This window comes from Aulonocara sp. 'chitande type north' Nkhata Bay, linkage group LG18 (assembly GCF_057382095.1).
Source record: "Aulonocara sp. 'chitande type north' Nkhata Bay isolate Kocher_YH1m ecotype deep benthic linkage group LG18, A_spYH_male_GT1.1, whole genome shotgun sequence".
Taxonomy (NCBI): Eukaryota; Metazoa; Chordata; class Actinopteri; order Cichliformes; family Cichlidae; genus Aulonocara; species Aulonocara sp. 'chitande type north' Nkhata Bay.
This window is the reverse complement of record NC_141361.1, coordinates 18,703,828-18,723,214: the sequence shown is the minus strand read 5'-3', so window position 1 is coordinate 18,723,214 and position 19,387 is coordinate 18,703,828. Positions and strand designations below refer to the sequence as shown.

The 19,387-nt window shown below is 40.3% G+C and overlaps 2 protein-coding genes across 2 annotated transcripts in view; both read right to left on the bottom strand.

Annotated features, from left to right (window-relative positions):
* Positions 1-431: 431 nt before the first annotated feature.
* On the bottom strand, positions 432-4,970 carry LOC147308374 (tubulin beta-2A chain). The gene is made up of 4 exons (XM_086271551.1): positions 4,759-4,970; positions 4,246-4,354; positions 3,039-3,149; positions 432-1,824 (listed from the first exon to the last, which is right to left on the bottom strand). The coding sequence occupies exons 1-4, from the start codon at positions 4,813-4,815 to the stop codon at positions 740-742; spliced, it is 1,362 nt and encodes a 453-aa protein (XP_086127677.1). The 5' UTR covers positions 4,816-4,970; the 3' UTR covers positions 432-739.
* A 789-nt stretch (positions 4,971-5,759) lies between these two features.
* Positions 5,760-19,387, bottom strand: part of LOC147308373 (solute carrier family 22 member 23-like) — a 38,235-nt gene continuing 24,607 nt past the window's right edge. Inside the window, exons 4-10 of the mRNA XM_086273543.1 lie at positions 18,456-18,624; positions 16,340-16,467; positions 14,506-14,608; positions 12,781-13,016; positions 11,839-11,871; positions 10,923-11,046; positions 5,760-10,218 (exon numbers count right to left, since the gene is read on the bottom strand). Of these exons, the coding sequence (XP_086129669.1) occupies positions 8,826-10,218; positions 10,923-11,046; positions 11,839-11,871; positions 12,781-13,016; positions 14,506-14,608; positions 16,340-16,467; positions 18,456-18,624 (2,186 nt within the window). The 3' untranslated portion in view covers positions 5,760-8,825. The remainder of the gene's footprint in view (positions 10,219-10,922; positions 11,047-11,838; positions 11,872-12,780; positions 13,017-14,505; positions 14,609-16,339; positions 16,468-18,455; positions 18,625-19,387) is intronic.

The window sequence follows — 19,387 nt, the reverse complement described above, 5'->3', positions numbered from 1 at the left end:
GTCTCCTTTTTTTCTCTCTCTCTCCAATGGAAAATTTTGGATTCACAGTTCAGACTAGGGTGTGTCAAGAAGCATAAAATATTTTAAAAGTTTAAAAAACTTTTCACGCACTTTGAAAGGTGTGTGTGTGAAAGTCACAACCCTGACATGTTCCTTTGATATTACGCATTATAGTGTGAGATTATCAGCGATCACTGTGTGCTTATTTTTTAACCTTTCCTTTGTGCACTGTACAGGCTGTTTATTCGCTGTTGCTGGGAACCTTCCTACTTGGGCTGGGCTTCTTTGTCGTTGATTGGATGGGTGGCAATCTGATACCTGCTTGCAAAACAAGGCAATAGATCAAGATGTCATGAGCTATGTGGGTTGTACATATTTCGACGTAGCTTTTGCACATTATGTACCTTTGAAAAAAGAAACCTGACAAGACGTACAGACTGGATCTTTTATTAGAGACATGAGGAAAAGAATGCACATTTGAGTTATTGTTACAAAACTGTACTTGCTTGTTGACACTGACATAGCATGACTTGGATAACTTTAGATTCTAACACCATTCACTGTCGTTGTCAGTAAAGGCTATATTTATATTCAGCGCAATATAGGCTAAACAAGTATAGTTGACCATAATCTGCACACCACAACATTTATTGAAATCAGCATCCCTAGTGTACATCTTGTGGTCTCATTGCACTCCAACAGCTGTTATTATTAGGAACTGGCTCGTTGTGTTTTAGAATCAGTGGTGAACATCATGGCGGACTTCTTCATCATCCTCCATTTCATCTTCTTCGTATTCACCCATTTCATCAGCGGTGGCATCCTGGTACTGCTGATACTCAGACACAAGGTCATTCATGTTGCTCTCGGCCTCAGTGAACTCCATCTCATCCATTCCCTCCCCTGTGTACCAGTGGAGGAAAGCCTTGCGGCGGAACATGGCGGTGAACTGCTCTGAGATCCTCCTGAACAGCTCCTGGATGGCGGTGCTGTTGCCAATGAAGGTGGCGGACATCTTGAGGCCACGGGGCGGAATGTCGCAAACTGCAGTCTTGACATTATTTGGAATCCATTCCACAAAGTAGCTGCTGTTTTTGTTTTGCACACTCAGCATCTGCTCATCCACTTCTTTCATTGACATACGGCCACGGAAGATGGCTGCCACGGTGAGGTAGCGTCCGTGACGGGGGTCACACGCTGCCATCATGTTCTTGGCATCGAACATTTGCTGTGTGAGCTCTGGCACGGAGAGGGCACGATACTGCTGACTGCCCCTGCTTGTCAGAGGTGCAAAGCCCGGCATGAAGAAATGCAAGCGGGGGAAGGGCACCATGTTGACAGCTAGCTTACGGAGGTCAGCGTTGAGCTGTCCAGGGAAGCGGAGACACGTTGTCACACCACTCATGGTGGCTGATACCAGGTGGTTAAGATCTCCATAGGTGGGTGTGGTTAGCTTTAAAGTGCGGAAGCAGATATCATACAAAGCTTCGTTATCAATGCTAAAGGTCTCATCTGTATTTTCCACTAGCTGGTGTACAGAGAGAGTGGCATTGTAGGGCTCCACCACAGTGTCAGACACTTTCGGGGAAGGCATGACACTGAAGGTGTTCATAATGCGATCAGGATACTCCTCACGGATTTTGCTGATGAGCAGTGTGCCCATTCCTGAACCTGTGCCTCCACCCAGGGAGTGGGTGAGCTGAAAGCCCTGAAGGCAGTCACAGTTTTCGGACTCCTTTCTCACCACATCTAGCACAGAGTCCACCAGCTCAGCTCCTTCGGTGTAGTGACCTTTAGCCCAGTTATTTCCTGCTCCACTTTGACCTGCATGAAATAATTTTTAAAGACAATTGATGTTGAAAAATATTGTTTTAGTTAATACATCTAGGTTTTACACATAAAGGTTTTACATTTGTGACCAAAGAATGAATTGACTGACACGAAGTCTTGCACAGACAATAGTGATACGCAATGGATCATAATAAATTAGTGATTATATAACTTTTTATCTGGCATCAAGATGAAGTTGATAGTTTTGATATGTCTTGTCAGTTGTTGGATACAAAATATGTTACAGTTATTCATAATTATAGCCCAACAATTTATCGATACGTTGATACTATCAGCTGATATTTTCTATTTGCCAGTCTATCGGTATCAGCATTAATAAAAGAGACAGGAGAAACACCCTTCAACCATGTTATGAGTGTTGTGGCTGCATAGTTTGTCCACCAGAGGGCACTCTTCAACTTCCCTGTACGCAGTAGATATTCACAGCACTACAAAGATCATAGAATATCGGTATCTATATTGGTCTTGAAAATCATCGACTGGATGGTTCGCCATGAAATTAAGACCAGTGGTCAACACCTGCCATAATTTTGTCAAACGTTGCCAAATGAAACTGGCAAGATAATAAAGGTTCCCACTTGTCTGATATGTATCGACAAGCTAAGAAAACAGCAGCTGTTGTGAAATTTTAGATCTTCTAAGTAACAACATCAGCATTGCCATCTTAATAATATTTCCATGTGTGCACTACCAGTTCACTCAAAACAAAAGTGAGCCTTGGTGTAGTTTTACAAAACTTCTTAGAAAGCTGATTAAAACTTGGCAACCAATTTGTAATTCAAAATAACTTATTTCTCTGGAAAGCATCAGTAAGTGATTTATCTGCCATTTTCAACTTGTTAGCACTTGTTATCCAGTGACAAAATAGATTGTCATCTTGGGATAAATGTTTTTGGCCCTCATATTATTATTTGCTTTGTGTTCTGCTGCAGAATCTCCACATAGACTGTATTTTTGCTAAGTCACCACAAGAGCTGTCTCAGTCGACACATGGGCAATGCATCACCGAGGGACTGCAGGAGCTGTGTGCTCAGAATATATAGTACTGTGCAGTGCAGTGGAAACGAAGTGCAGCTTCATTGTCTGTGACAGTAGGTCAGACACATGCTGCACACATGCACGGATGACTCACACATGTGGAGTCGGTTCAGGATGAATGGTCTGATCCAGATTTATTGTCAACTCACCGAAAACAAAGTTGTCAGGCCTGAATAGCTGCCCAAATGGACCAGAGCGAACTGAATCCATGGTTCCTGGTTCCAGGTCCACCAGAATGGCTCGGGGCACAAATTTGCTGCCTTTGAATACGAGGACAGGGAGGGATGTGGAGGGGTAATGGATGGAAATATCAACAGTCTCAGTAACCTCAGCAACACCGGCAGTAAACCATGAAGAAAAACCTCAGCATATTTCAAAAGATTCGCAAGCAGCATTTCCTTAAAGATACAAGCCTCTCAATTAAGCTGGGAATTCAAAGCGTCTTCTGTTCTTTTCTTGCTTTTTGTCTTGCCCCACCCTTTCTGCCTGTCACCCTTCTTGCAAAACTGGTGCAGCGTGCTGCACAGCTTAATCTAAACCAGTGGGGTTTTCAAAGTGCTGAGTCTTGCAGGATGTATTCAGACACAGAAGCAGTCTTCCTTGACTTTGCCTCGTTTCACTTTCTTGCTCAGTGCTGAAGTTTTAATGTTGCTTATGAATCTGCACTTTTTATTTTAAGGACAATTTGTTTTGTTCAGTCTGCATTAGGTAGTTACCCCCTGTGACACTGAAGCAGGCATGCAACGTGGAAACAAAGAATCAATAATGCATGCTGCTGGGAAATAGGATATGGGTAGATTGTTGTCCTTTATTGCCAATGCAGATGAGTAAAAGGTTGGATCAACCCTGGGTGCATGTGGATTGAGATGTTGACCGAAAACATGAGGCCTAATGATGAAACACAAATACTAATTCTTTATTATCCCTGCGCCTTTATTTACCAGGCACTGATTGGCTGCTTGATGTACGACAGCTGTGAGCAACAAAGCAGGTTGTATTTAGAAGGACCTGCAACACAGGCACCAGTAAAATCAGATACTGAGCATGAGTTCAGCTATACTGAGACTGCAGATACCTGTGCTCCCTATAGAGAGACAGAGGGGGAGGGGTGAGACAAGGACACAGAAAAAGAGATTTTTAGCAGGTGCACTGTCCTCATTTGTGTCCCTTCACTCATAGCAGAACCCAGTTTCCACTGCAGCTAAATTAGTGACATGAGCAAACTGTGACAGTCAAATGAGGTCTGTGTAGCATAAGGCCATGCAAGAATAATGATCAGTGGTTAAAAAAGCTGCTTTGTGTATAGTGGAAAATTCAAGCATGTGGTTTATATTAAAGCAACATTTTCCTTCTCACCTGATGCCTCATTGTAGTAGACATTTATCCTCTCCAACTGCAGCTCACTGTCACCTTGGTAACTACCGGTTGGATCGATGCCATGTTCATCACTTATCACCTCCCAGAACTAAGACAAAGCCATTACTATTCATTAGCATTTTAAAAAAAATCATTAATTTACTTATTTTTTTAGAGTAACACAGCAAAAACGAAAACATGAAGCAAGTTTGACGTGTGTGCGTCAGGCCTTGTTTTAGTTTTTGCGCATCTGGTGGCACAATGACGCGCAGCAGCGCAGGCCACATCACCTGAAAGATCAACCAGACTGAACCGCTCCATATAGGTATGTTAATCTGTGATTGATCGATATTAAACTCTTAAAGACAGATTTGTAATCACTTCGATTTAAATGTGCCGAACTAACAGCGCTTTGTAAACTATTAAGGCACACAAACGCGGTGACGTTCCACATTTAAATGAAAATTACTCCTTTAGATCCCTTCTTCAGAGATTAAATGAAGACATTTATACCTTGGCCCCAATCTGATTTCCGCACTGACCAGCCTGGATGTGAACGATTTCCCTCATGGTGAACTGCGGATGCGTGCAGGCAGCGTCCTTTCTCGACTTTAACTGGCGTCCACTCTTCAGCGTCTTGCCGCGGTGTTTCTCAAAATCAGGACTTGCCTCATTTCTCGGGTGAGTGTTGAGCCGGCGAGATAGATAAACGTGCTGCTGGTCAGATGACGTTATACACAACGCAGCATCCTCAGCATCCCTGTTAGCCAATGGGAGCGCCCCGGTTTGATGCAGTGGACCAGCGGATCATGCCGCATCATGGCCCTGACATCACCCTGTCCCATACAGGCAAGCATAAAAAAAAGGGCTGCTTTCTCACTCGAATGGGGATGTTTTAAAAGATCCACATAATTAATTTCGCTATTAGAAGATGTCAGACTTTACCAGTTTAATGCTCCAGACTGCAGCTGCTGATTCATCCCAGTCGTCTTTTAAGCAGCTACCTGTAGAAACGAGCCCAGTTTTTAAGGCTTTTGTGGGTTTTAAGACTTAGCTAAGGCTAGTAGCGAACCTTTCCTTAGAAGGCACAGATTCTCCAGCTAGTTGTGCCACTGTATGTTACCTAAATGTATTAAATAACCGACTCTATGTAGGACTGGTCCTCAAGAGATAAGAGGTAAAAGTCAACCCTAGGGAACTTTCCATGTGACTATACCTCCATTACTTTGATGCAGGCTAAAAAGGAAAATATCTTAACATTCAGGAAACGTGAGGAGTTATAAATCCTACTTTCTGATGCCATTGATTGCGAAATGTCTCAGCTTGTCTATAACGACTTGAAGCCTAAGGGCTTCGAGTCATAATAGACTGCATTCAAGTTCGCCCATTCCCCCCTTCTTCATCTTCTTTGAACGCCATTATTAGAATACTTGAATAGACTTTAACTTTAAAATGATTTTTTAAAAAGACACAGAGAAGTCATAAATGTCATAAAAACACATCAATATCAACAGTTGATCAATAAATAGTGGTTTATTTTAACAACAGGTATGGCTTATATACAAGTGCATGATGACTGTTAAACTGAAAACAATATGAAACCAAACAACTGGAATTTATAAATGGTACAATCCATGTTTTTGTTTTTTTTGTTATCATTTTATTTATTTATTTTACATTCATTTAAATCTCCCCTTTAAAGAGATCTTAAGTCGCATGGTTAAGAGAAGCAACACCTGAAATGTGTATACTGGGGCCGTCCTATGTGAGACTTTCATCTGCCGGGTTCAAAACAAGTCCTTGCTAAGATCCAGGATCCTTCATCTTATTTAAGCTCGATGTTTCCACACATTTACCGTATTTACAAAAGACATAATCTTCTTCTTCCTCCTCTTTTTTGCTTGCTTTTCCAACAATTAAAAAATCCTATTCTATCGCTGGTGCTAACATTGCTTTGGATTACTTTCACTAAACTTTCATTTTGCTTCAAACAGAGTCAAATAAAAGGATTATTAACAAAAAGTGTAGTTACTCCCATCTGCATGGGAGAAAAGTGAGGAAGCAACATATCTCAGAAGACACTGGTTGCATCGTGCTGTGTCATTAACGTTACAGATGTCGCGTGGGATTTAGTTGATACACACTTCAATTTTTGCAATACACACTGAAATAGAGAGAGATCAACATTCACCGAGGAGGATTCCGAGTAAAATGAAGCTACTGACCACTGCAGCCCACCCACTCTCAACTGCAGATGCCAAGATTTCCTTATTAAATCTAGTGTCAACACCCTTTTCAACATTGTAGACTGCATGCTGATCTATTGCGTGCAGTCTACAATGTTGAAAAGTGTGTTGTCAACCCCAACAAAATCTGACATCACACGATTGCAGGTCATTGTGCTTTCACGTGTAGCAGCACAGCATACACAGGTTTAAATGATCTCAAGAAATATTTAAACAATATTAATGACTAGATGGTCGTCGTTCACAGCCACCCTAGATCAATCAAAAAGTGGAGCCATCGTGGTGCGATTTAAGCTGCATTTGAGTAAAACAACCACAGGTAGGCTTTCGCAATCATTCAAATAAATATCAAAGGATATGCAGGATTTAGTCAGTGCAAAGTTGAGTTTGATAAAAGCAAAACTTAATTCTAGTGACTGAAGTAGCTGTAAGGTTTACGGAAAATCTTCCGTCAAGTCGGCTGTTGCGTTTGACTCCTGAATGACACCTTAATAGAACTCCAAATACTCCCTGGATATAAGTAATTATGATACACTGTGATCATTTTAGCACATTTGAAATGACAACACATCACTCAGTTGGCTCTAAAGTTTTACAGTACAGTGTAATTATTATTATTATTAATAATAATGATCATTATTACGAGGATTGTTGTAAACAGTGGATTATCTGTAATCACACATCCTTCCTTAGACAAATATTACAACCTCCAAAGCACAAAGTACTACAACAACTGTCAAGTTTCACACACATTTAAGTCAAGTATAATGTTGTCCGCAGACGGACATGGGCTTTGGAAGGAAAAGTGCCTCCTCAAGCAAAAGTCTATCAATTTAAGAATATCAGTCGGTTAATCTGACTGAACGGTTGTGACCTGTATTTTTAAAATGTCGTTTTGACAAATGTAAGAAGTATTGCATTTTTTTTTCCTTCTTTTAAGGTAAACTTAGTTGTGCATGTGAAAGTATGAACACCCCGATGTTAGTAAGCTCTTAATGTCGGACCACGATTCGAAAAACACAAGGTTAGTGGTGCTGCGACATTTGGCAATCGCGTCAAACATTTTCGGGTTTAGGTTCAAAAATAATTTTTTTTTAGGAAATGATTTTTTTTTTCTTCTTCTTCTTTTTTTTAAGCTTTTTTGTTTGTTGCCGACACATTCACAATAAATTTTCATGCTTAGTCCCCACTTCGAAAGATAAAGTGCCACCACACCGAGGTGCCACAAATACTGTAAGAATGAAGTATAGCTCTGTACAATAAGGGCACGCCATGAGAGATTATTCAAAACAATACTTTGAATTTAAAAAAAACAAAACAATCAAGCGTAACAAGTAATTATCAATATACTTACATTAATACATTTACAAAAAAAAATCAAAAAACATTTGCATACCATAAATTTCATTGGCTTGAATGATTGGAAAAATAAAAGTTTCTTCTGACCGACAAAATGTGGGTCATTCTTTTTCACCAGTATCACTGCTCATATGCATCACAGATATGCTTTCTGTCAATTTTAATTCATCAAATGGTGATAAATTGTTCATTCTTCTTCTTTACTTCCTAGTTTTGGAATAGGTATCCACATATAGCCTATAGCAGGAGAGAGCACTTAACAGTATTCTCCCAAACAGGCAAATACTATATCACTAAAGTTTTGGCACTATTTCTACACTTTATTTTGGTCAGGGTAGTTTTTTGGCATTTTCTTTTTAAGAAAAAAAAAAAAAACTATTCCAATTCTGATTGCTTACCTCTATAGCAACAAAAAGCACTTTGTAACATTCAGATTTACTTGTCCATACATATAAAGCAACCTTTTTGTACAAATATCTTGACATTACCTTTGAGCACAAGTACCAGTGATTTTTGTTTGTTTGTTTGCTATTAGTACCATTGCATTTGTTCCCCAGTGCTGATGACACGTCTCAGTAATTATGGGAATTGCTTTAAGTCTCTTACATTTACGTCAGAGTAGTTAAAACGCTGGTGATTTCCAGTGACATTCAACGAAGCGCAGAAGTTACTGTCACATTGTCACATACCAGCCTGTGGCATTCTCCCGCTTGCATGGTCTCATTAGGTGGCTAAATGCACAGAAGGGTGCAGCAGCACTGAAAAAACTAAATACAAAAACACCCAAAACAAAACAAAACCAAAAAAAAATGAAACTTTGCAAACATGTTAACTCAACTCCAGGTGGGGAACAGTCTTCATTAAGTGCCTGCAGTCTAAGCAGGCCAGTTCCTGTTCCCATTGATGCAATGTTCATGTGGGTGGCTGCCTCCTGGTGAGACAATTAAAGCTTCAATTCCTGGCTGAAGAAGTGGATCACGATGATGCCATGCCGTTGACAGTGCTGTTTTCTGTGCTGGCACTGTCCCTGTCCCTGATCGAGAGAACACCCGAGTCTATGGGGGAGGACACCGTCCAGTCCATTAGAGAGGAGGGAGTTGCGTCTGTGGAGGCTGAATCTGTGATGGAAGATGGTACTGAATCTAAGACGAGGCGAGCGGCTGATCGTGGTTCAGTGTCTGTGACAGTCAGAGTGGTTGATTCTAGAGTGGAGCTACGTGCAATGTCTGTGACGGGGAGAATGGAAGGAGACTGTGCTGCATTGTTGACTGTATTTATGACAGCGCGAGTGGAAGAGTCCTCTGAGTCAATGCATGGAGGAGGTGTGTTTGGAGGTAAAACGTATTTTTCTTCAACGCAGGGAGAGGTAGAATCTAACTGAGGTGGCCGGGAGTCTATGAGAAGGAGGGTGGGTTGATCTCTTACGGAAGGAGGAGATAAATCCTCATCTCCTCCATCCATAGGAGAAGGAGGACTGTCTCTTATGGAAGGGGGAGAAGGAGAACCCGCTGAAGTGGCGTGAGTATCCTTGAGCAAAGGCGGGTCAGATGTTGTGCTTATATTTTCGATGTCATTATCCAGCGGGTTCGGAGATTTTAAAGTGGAGCTCGGTGGGGGCTCGATGATGGGCGTGGTGCAGATCAGCAAAGAGGAGGGTACAGTTTGAGGGACGGGGGGAGTGGAAGAATCCAATGAAGCAGCAGGTGTAATTTCTGCTTCTCTTGTTGGGGATTCACCACTGTCATTCATTTCAGGTAGGGATGAATCTAACAGTGGTTCCACAGACTCCAGGACGATTGCAGGAGGTTCTTCTGCAGCAGCTAAAAGTGGGTCTGTGACACATGGGGCTTTGTGTAAAGGAGTGGAAGACAGCAGGTGCTCTTTACTGCCCTGTGTGACGGCGTCTTTACCCAGTGTCATCATGTTGCCCGCAGATGAAGATGAAACCGAGTGACCGTTGGGATCTTTAGGGCCAGCCACAAAGGAGTGCATCTCGATTAACTGCATACCTCCAGTCAAATCAATAGCTGAAGAGGCAGTAGAGTCCATGATGATGATGGGCGCTTCATGAAGTGGTGTGTCACGCACTCTTGTGTAGTCCCTGGTGCTGTCAGACGTGTGCAGCAATCCAGGTTTCCTCGGGGGAAGCAGGGGTGGACGGGTGTAGTTCTCGACATCAGCCAGGGTCTCGGGGAGTGGCTGATTGCGCGTTTCAGGCAACAGGAGAATGCAGATGATACAGATGAGAGTGCAGCAGGCAAAAATTATGTGATGAAGGAAATAGCCCTTCTGATTGTGGAGTTCCATGATGGGTTCAGTAAGCATGCCAAAGCCAGCGCTGGCCAGGACCAAGCCTAAACCACCACCCCTATGGGAAGACAGAATATTTATTAGCTTGTAATATCAATAGAAAATTGGGATGACCTCACAAACCTTTAAAACCTCTCACAAATATTGAAATTACTGCAATTTAAGTGAATCACAACCTGCACGTTGTTCTGGAAAGCTAAATCTGGTATTTAAAAGCAGTTTTGTTTTACCCTCCTCTTCTTTTCTGCCTTTTTCCCGAGGAGCAGCAGAGAGTGCTGCAGCACCGTCTACACCCTCTACCCCATGTTCAAATTCGCTTTCCTGTCATTGCCAAAGTTGGCCACTAGATGGTGCACTTCACACATTGTTAGCAGAGCAATGCTTTAAAAAAAACTATATTTTTATACATCAAGTGCTGTGTCACACATCCTCAAAAGGCTAGATAATTTGTGCAAGTTGTGGATTACATTTGATACGGAGTTGTGAGTCTGTCTTTTCTAGCAGTTCAGGAATTTCATACCGATATTAAACAGGAGGAGGAGCAGAATGGATGGTCACGATTAAAAACAAAAACAACAGCTACACTAAAAAATGAATTATAAGTTCTCCAGAACAATGAAACAGATTTTTAAAACAAAGATTTTGAATTGTGAAACACTTGTCAGCCTGAATATTGTTTTACTCCTCTGCAAAATAAGAACACATTTTCCACATTATCTCCCCTCCTCTGGTGGTACGGTCTTGCTCTTGCAGTGGGTTTACCTGATCACAGTGGGAGTGATCTCAGCACAGAAGAAGATGCTCAGGGCGCTGACTGCGTGGGAGGAGAACATACCGATAGCGGAGAAGCCAATGGTGAAATGCGTATTCATTGTACTTGTGGTATCTGCAAAAGAATCAGGAGACACAAACATGGAGATTCTTCACTCAGTATGCTGTGTAATCAGTGAAAGGACAACAGTGGTTTATATGTAAAAATGTGTTAAATTTACTTTTCAGGGAAAATGATTGCAAGTATTTGCCAAAATTAGTATTTTCAAAAATTATAATGTTACAACAATTCTGGTAAATTCAATGGAGTTAGATCAGGCAATGCAATGACAACAAAGGCTATTATTTTAGCTTTTGTTTTGATGTAAATTCAACAAAAAGAGATATAGAATGAGGAGCTGTTGAGAAATGAATCTGCAAACAATGAGCCAATTTAGCCCAAAGACGGTTTAAATAGGGTGTTTTACAAATAAGACATACTAAAGATGGCATAATGGCATAAAGAGGTGTAGAGGAGAACTACCCTGAAATCAGCTCTCGCTTACCACAGGGGGATTAGTGTGGAGAGATTACAGGCGATGGATAAACAGAAGAGAAAAGTAAAGGAAGGCTGGTGGTGAGTTCATGGTTCTGTAACAAAGAGGCTCGCCCTCTTTAACATAAGGGGATAAATAAATAAATAAAAAGAGAGCCTAGAACTTCATCATGAGTCTCCACAAGGCTTGCATAGGCCTGACAAAATGCTGGGTATCTGCATGAAGCATATTTTCCTAAACCTCAAGGAATGCAACAGTCTGAGTTATGAGATTGAGATATATATATATAAAACATAAGCTAATATTTTTACAAAATGCAACACTTATGAATATATATGAATATATGAGTATATATGAACAGATAGACTTACTTATTTTCAGGTGTTCACTGTATTTCCCCAACACTAGAAAAATATTGAAAATATGAGGAATCATTAGAAAAGAGTGACAAATAATGAGAATTAACACATGTTGAGCTAAGCCTTTCAGCACAGCGTAACAAAGGGAAAATAGAACATGAGCATAACCTTGATGTGTTGACTCAGGTTAAACATTAAGTGTAACTCGTTTGTAACTGAATAAACTGTTGCTGGCTGTTTTGATCATCTGAGGCACTTCTGGTACTCACTGACAATGTAATCAAGTTCAGGGACTGAACAGGGACAAAACAACTAAAGGTAGCAAATCTCGTAACAACCATCATGTTTAATGTGTCCATGAATAGCAAAAATGTAGGACTTTTTTTTTTTTTTTAGATGTATGCACTTGTAAGCATGTGTCATTTACACAACATTTGTAAAAATGTTAGAATTGGGAGAAGGAATAGCTCAGTATTAGGTAGCATGACAGAATTACATTTATTACTCACAGTTGTTCTTTAAAAATATCTGTGAAGTATACACATTTCTATGGGTTCTGTTTTTGTTGCTGTTGTTACTTTTGCTTTGTTTATATTGAGTAAATTACCTTATAGTTACCACTGTAGTTATTGATACAAGCATAACAATGTGCTCTCCATGTGGCCTTTTTTCATTTACACAGCCAGGCTGGCTGGTTGGCCTTGCTTTTTGCTAACTCTGTTGAGTTGAGACTGCATTTTAACTAACAGATCTCAGATTTTGCTGATTTTGATCTAACTTTATTTCCCAAAATGTTAAACTATTGCTTCGATTTATGTGACTAAGAGTTCTTTTTGGGGGGGTTTATATTGTGGACTTTAGACCATAGTCAATCTCAATAAACTGCATGAGAGTGGCCTCCTCAAGAACCGCTAGAGCTTTTTCATGTTATAGGAGTTCCTATGTAATACTCACAGTTAAGTAGACCCAACTGCAGCAGAGATGCGAGGGCAGTGATGATCATAAACAGAAGAAGGCCACCGCGACGGCCCATCAGGCAGACCGCTGGACATAGTGCAATGCATGATGCAACCGCGATGCCTGCCATTGTGTAATAGTGTGTATAGAAGTCAGGGAATATGGTGGTTCCCTGAGCTTCAGGATCCATCATGCTGCGGGCAAAGCAGTGGTGGATCCCATAACCAGTTAACCTGAATAAAAAAACAGAGAAAAGAGAAAAGCAAGTCAAAAAAAGCGACATCTCAAGCAATACAACGGCTACATCAGGAGACACTGAACTACATCTTTCGTAAGGGTACTAAGTAAACTGTGTAAAGCAGTGAAGAGCCGCTTTATTTCATGCTTTCTCTAATCTCAGTGTATTTTGAAAAAAAAAAAACCCAAAAACCTCACATGTGTAAACATGGATTTATTGGCACACAGAAACACACCCTATGTACACACAAAAAAAACAAACAAAAGCAAGCCCTCACACCCTCCTTCCGAGTTGTCTAATGTTTCATAAGGACAAAGCTCATGTAAAATTTATGCAAACAGGGAATCAGGGACACTGTGCACCAAAGCAGAGGTAGAGCTCGGTCTGCCAGACAAGAGATGAGGTCTCAGATCGAAGGAAGAGTCCATTGGAGATGAAAAGAGAGAGCAGCACAAATATGGAAGGACAAAAGAAGAAACAGCTAAAGATCAATCCTCTATCCAGCCCGCAGGTTAATAGTGGCATCTTGACTCCACAAAATGGCAGGTCTGAGTGGCATTGCACTCCAAGTACCTGTATTATATACATCTTTTCAAGTCCTGACACACTCACAAACACACACACACCCTCGTTAGCACACTGACACATATAACCCTGTTCTCAAAAAGGCAGAATAGACTGGAAAAAGCAAAAAGCAGACCCTTTATTGGATCCTATGTTGGACTGAAAATGAACTTTATGTACATTAGACTACATGTGTTAGAAACAGGAAATGATGTTTCTGTGTGTCTTGGGTTAAAGAGGAGGGTGATTGGCTTGTTACCAGTATACACGTCTGTGTTTTTTTTCCTTTTTAAATCAATCACTATTGCGCCAAACTTCAAAAGCAATTATCTAAAAGGCTTTAAGAGGGCATTAGTGCACTTGGCATGGAAAACAAACACATCTGCAAAGGCACTGTTAGCGCTGTATATTATTACAGTACATGGGTTTTGGAGAGATGATTGTCCCCATTCACATGTTTTTTAGCGAAATACTTGCTCATTACACACTACACATGTATTACAACTGCATAAGTCTGCAGTACAAGAGTCCAGAGGCTAAACCAGCGTGCCTGTAGTCGAGTACTGTGACCGACTGAAAAATGTGAATCATTACATTATAAAACTAAAAATATGACAGAAAAGAGTCTGCAAACTGCAGCAGAAATCCTATATCAAGGAAGCAAAGCATTATGCTTTCATAACCACACACTTGGCTTCATGCTTACAGAGTGTTAAAATGCATTAAAATAAGAACTCTCTTTTTAAATGATCCTAGCATCAAATTCAAGGTGAACAATTATCAGAAAAAGTTAGAGACACAAATAAAGATACAGCTTCTTGATTTATGTCACTGATCTACCATTTCAAATAATTACATGATTTAAATGATTTGCATTCTTTAACACAGAATTATTTTTACATTTTAAGACAGCCACTTACGAGGTGACACAGAGCACAACGATATTCTTCCAAAGGGTCCTCGTCCCAACCATTTTCACAATGCATGTTTTCTTGGGCCTCTGTTGAAGAGATCTTTGTAGTTCTGGGAACAGGAAAACACAGATATTATTAAAGCTTTGCCAAAAATAAAAAATAAAAAAATCATAAAAATTATAGAACTCACATTTGTTTCTTTTCCCCCCCTATTTACTGTTTCACATATACAACCGGGCTGGTTCTTATTTCCCCACTGAGGGACATTAAATAAAGGATACTTCTATTCAATTCTATTCTATTCTTATATAACACTATTCTACTCCTCTTGAGCACTCAAAGCACTTTATACAAGTTGCCTCATTCACCAAGTGCTTCCTATCTAACATTAGAGAAATTAACAAACTGTTATTTATTTAATAAATACATTGAAAAAGGAATGAAATGAAAGTGAAAGTGGTAGAATATTTCTTTTTTTTTTTCCTGGCATTTCGATTGAAAAGTCAACATCCATCTGTTGTTGCAGTGCAGTACAGTAGTACACAAACCTGAATAATAAACTAAGTAGAATTACCTTAAAGTGTAGGCAAAATTCAAATGTTTCAAACCCTTCTAAAGAATAGGGTTCTGGAAAGTTTTGTATTTGAATGACAGTACTGTAAATATAATGAGTAAAAGTTGGACAGTTATCTGGGTTTGAAACCACAGAAACTCTATGTTTTGGTGAGCTCATTCATTCCACACAGGTACCATCCCACAGCTTTGTCAAACAGGTATGGTAACACTAACAGGAGAGCAGCTACCAGCGGGCAACACCCCTGAGCTGCTCGTGATACATGATATAACACACTTAATGTTTTGGTATCAGTCTGCAGGTTGCCACAGTAACACACCTCTGCCTCATGCTAGTTCATTTTTCACATTGACTCAGGCATGCGAAGGTTATCTCTGGCTAACCACTCAGGTTTTCCAGTGATCCCCTGAGTAAGATCAACTGTGCTCAGAGCTGTGCAAATCATTCCACTTTTTCAAAGGGGATCAAGTAAATTGTTCTACATGAATAAGACATGCTTCAGTCTGCTTCTATAGCATAATTTAGTGCTGAGCAATTGAAAGTAGAGAAATAGCTCATGCTTCTCTACCGTATGGGGAAGTTTGTACATAAAAAAAAAAGATAAATCTATGTCTATGGTAATGCACTTATGTCCCTAAATGCTAAGAGTCAGCACAGAGACTCCGACTTCTAAAAATATGCAGTCAATTTCACACTGTGGCTCCTCTTAAAGCCTTTTATCTCATAGTGGCACTTCCCTTCCATCATTTTTCAAAAAGGAGTGATAACTACGCAATGGCAGGACAAAAACAGGGAAACAAAGTATATATAATAAACAAACACTTATACAAATCTGCTATTGATTTTCACAACAACACAATCCAAACTGCTTTGTTCTGGCTGGTCTGAGTACAGTTAACATGGGGTCAAATGCCTGACCTACAACCATCTGCCATCTGCCCACTATTGTGTCAGCTCATGTCCACCCATCCAAGCTATAATGATATTAATGAACATTTGAGAGTGCCATAATCCAATGTTCAACACCCAATGCTACCTTTGTAGTGGATTATTTCTGTGTTAGCAAGATGGGAAATGCATATAACCTTGTCAATCTGTCTCATTTGGATAAGCGAAGCTGGGAATAACAATGCAGACCACGCCATTCAAAATAAAGGCCTAGCAGACACCTTTGCAGGGAAGCAGTATGTCGCGCAAAACATATCAAAATATAAAATGCAGACATTGAGTCTGATATCTTTAAATTACTGTTGAAGGATTCATTACCTGTGAGGATGTTCTCTGGGTCAAGCTCCACGTTCACTTGATTTTTCTCTACTATGTGTCCCATGATCCACTTGGAGCGACTGTACTGCTGAGTGGCGAGCAGCCAACGCAGTGACTCAGGGAAGATCCTGTCAAAAAGATGGGGGATGTCCTTGTTAATATGACATGAAAAATGAGTCAGGGGAAAAAATGAGTCAAGGTATCAGCTTGCAGAAAGAGTACATATGTATATGAAGACAGTCAATAACATAACGACTGGTGCTGCATTTGGATGAACCTCTGTCTACAAAGTAGATGTGCAGGTTTCATCATTTTCCACATGTGTGGTTTGCAACTATCCCTCTCCCCCTCCTCACCCAACGTCATTAGATCACCTGCAGCGTTTAAATTTTCAACCTAATCATGTCATGGTCCTGGGCCGTGTTGGCCCAGTATTCTTAGTTCTCTTGTATTTTTGTATTCAGTTCCCTGTTTAGGTTCTGTTTCCTGAGTTGCCCTGTTATGTTGTTCCCTGTGTGCTTTCCCTTTGTGACTCTCACCCCCTGTGTGCCCCTCTATGTATTCATGAGTCCTTGCCCCCTTTCGTGTTTTATTCCATGTTTCCCCCAGCCTGTTATGTCTGTGTTCTCCCCGTGCTCTCTCCTCCTGTCTGAACCTCTGTGTACTTCCTGTTTTACTTTGACAGTCTCTCGTCAGTATGCGTCATGTTGTGTTCACTCCTGCCCTGTCTCGTTATGATTATCTGTGTCAGCTGTGTTCCCCGTGTGCTCCCACTTCCCTCGTTAACCCTCTGTGTATTTATGTCTGCGTCTCCCTCAGTTCTGTGTCGTAGTCTCCCTCATAGCTGCGTGGATTTCCCTGTGTCTCTCTGCAAGTGTTAGTTATTGTTCCCGGTTTAAGTTTTGTATTTCTTGTGATCTGCCTTCCAGCATTAAAGCTGTGATTTTGAGTTTATCCCCTGAGTCCGTGAGTTTGCATTTTGGGTCCTCATCCTGCCTGCCACACAGCTATCATGACAAATCAGCTGTATTCCAGATGTTTGCAGAGTCAGCCACAGTTAATCAGGAAAGTTAACACAGCTTTGGAAATTACCTTAAAGGCTCTTGCCAACTTTTGTGTGCTAAAAAAATGTGTGCTGTGTGACAGAGACATCACACTTTGATGACACAGTATCACATGACAGATTGTTAGATTGCTGGATTGATAATAAAAGTTTACAGAGAACCTCTCGGGCTGAGTTCACCGTGCAATGTCCAAACTTGTGATATCAACAGAAGTTCCACAAGTTTCACAACCTGCTTCATGTCCTTGAATTGTGTAGTCTTTAGCAAACAAAGCCATGATTGCGTCACAGCATACAACTGTTGCAAATCCCATTCAACAGCTGAGCCATCAAAATGCTGAGTGATAATGAATGCTGTATTTTTTTTTTTATGATCAGAACAATGGAACTGAGGACATATCAACATTTTCTTATTTACCAAATCACAATGACTAACCTGACATGTGCCCGAGGTGTATTTCCATCCCTTCTCCACACTGTTTCTTATGCTAATGAAAGTGTATTGCATGACAAAGACTGATGTTTGACAAGATGTTTGCTTTGGATTACTTCTGACTGTTACTGAACAGAACCCCCTTTGTTTTGCAGGGACATCAAAGATACCAAGGCCTTTGAAACTCTGGCAAAATCTATATTATATATAAAGAACCTTGAACCTATTCCTGCCATCTTTGTAGACATCAGCAGTATTACAGAACTGTGTTCAGTGAGGTAGAATAAATGGTGTATTTATTGCTTATGCTTTGGAAAAAGTCAAAGCAGAGGTTTAAGTGTAAAAGATACCTCAGCTTGGACTTTAGTACTATTTTTAAGCTTGTAAAAATAATAAGAAGAAGAAAAACCTCTGCAAGTGTATCTTTTGTTAAACAGTGCTTAATTTACTGAAAGGAAAATCAATAAATCAAGTCACACCTGATCGCCGTGGATGCATCTATGTGTCTTTTTTAAACTGTTGTGTAACTGAAAAAAATATTTTAAGTTTAACAGAATATTAAAATCAAGATAAGATAACCCGGTACCAAAGTGCAGCGAATGCTAAGGTCTTTTCCTTACCAAATGTAGGACAGCATAAGCAGCAGGGGACAGATGATGACAGCTTGAAGTACCTGCCAGTTGCGACAGAGGTACGCCACTCCAGGCATCAAGAGCCGACCACCCAAAACCACAAAGCTGGCCACCATGGTCATGGAAAATCGCCATCCTGGCAGGCACAGCTCGATCCCTGGCAAAGAGAACGACGAAAAGGGAAAAAAGTACAATGTGTTTTTTTTCTAGTCGAGACATATTTAGAAAAATGATATGAAACGAGTGGAAATACCAGAATTTCAAAATTTCTTGGGAAGATGACACATGGGACTGACACTAGTTTTTGTATGTTCAAACTAGCTAAAATCTTTGGAAATTTTGGAGCACAAAATAAAATGAAGTTGCTTCAAATAAAAGGGTTCCCATAAATGAGTTGTTCTGAGATGTTTGTACCCATTCATATGCAGTTGAATTACCTGGCAAATGTAACATTATAATGATGATATTTACCTTTTTGCAATGAAGAAAAATATTTTCAATCACTTTAGAGAAAACTGAGAACAGCATAATGCGTTCATTGACTTTTGGGGGAATGAAATGTGCAATCTAGAGCAAAGTTGATGAGTAAACGGGAAAAAAAACAGAGCAACAACTCTGACTAGGCGAGGCAGGCAGGTCAGAACAGGGATCCTGGCACTGTCATCAGCAAATGAGGTTTATTGTTTCAATGCAACACATCCTAAAATCCAGAAATTACTGCTGTTGCAGCGTGGCTTTTTACACAGAGTAAAACTAAGTTGACACCAAAAACACTCACACATCCGAGAAAATTGTTATCTTTTTAATAAGTCTGGAATATTCCTAGTTTCTCAAAACAGGAGGATGGAAGCTACGTTATTGTGCTAATCTTAGTTTTTGAGATTTAATTAATGAAACGCTTAAGTCATCAGTCAGAAAAT

Coding starts and splice junctions, on each gene's coding strand:
- LOC147308374 (XM_086271551.1), bottom strand. CDS start 4,815: ATGAGGGAAATCGTTCACATCCAGGCTGGTCAGTGCGGAAATCAGATT. Junction 4,355..4,758: donor GAAATCAGATTGGGGCCAAG/GTATAAATGTCT, acceptor GCTTTGTCTTAG/TTCTGGGAGGTGATAAGTGA. Junction 1,825..3,038: donor GCCTGACAACTTTGTTTTCG/GTGAGTTGACAA, acceptor TATTTCATGCAG/GTCAAAGTGGAGCAGGAAAT.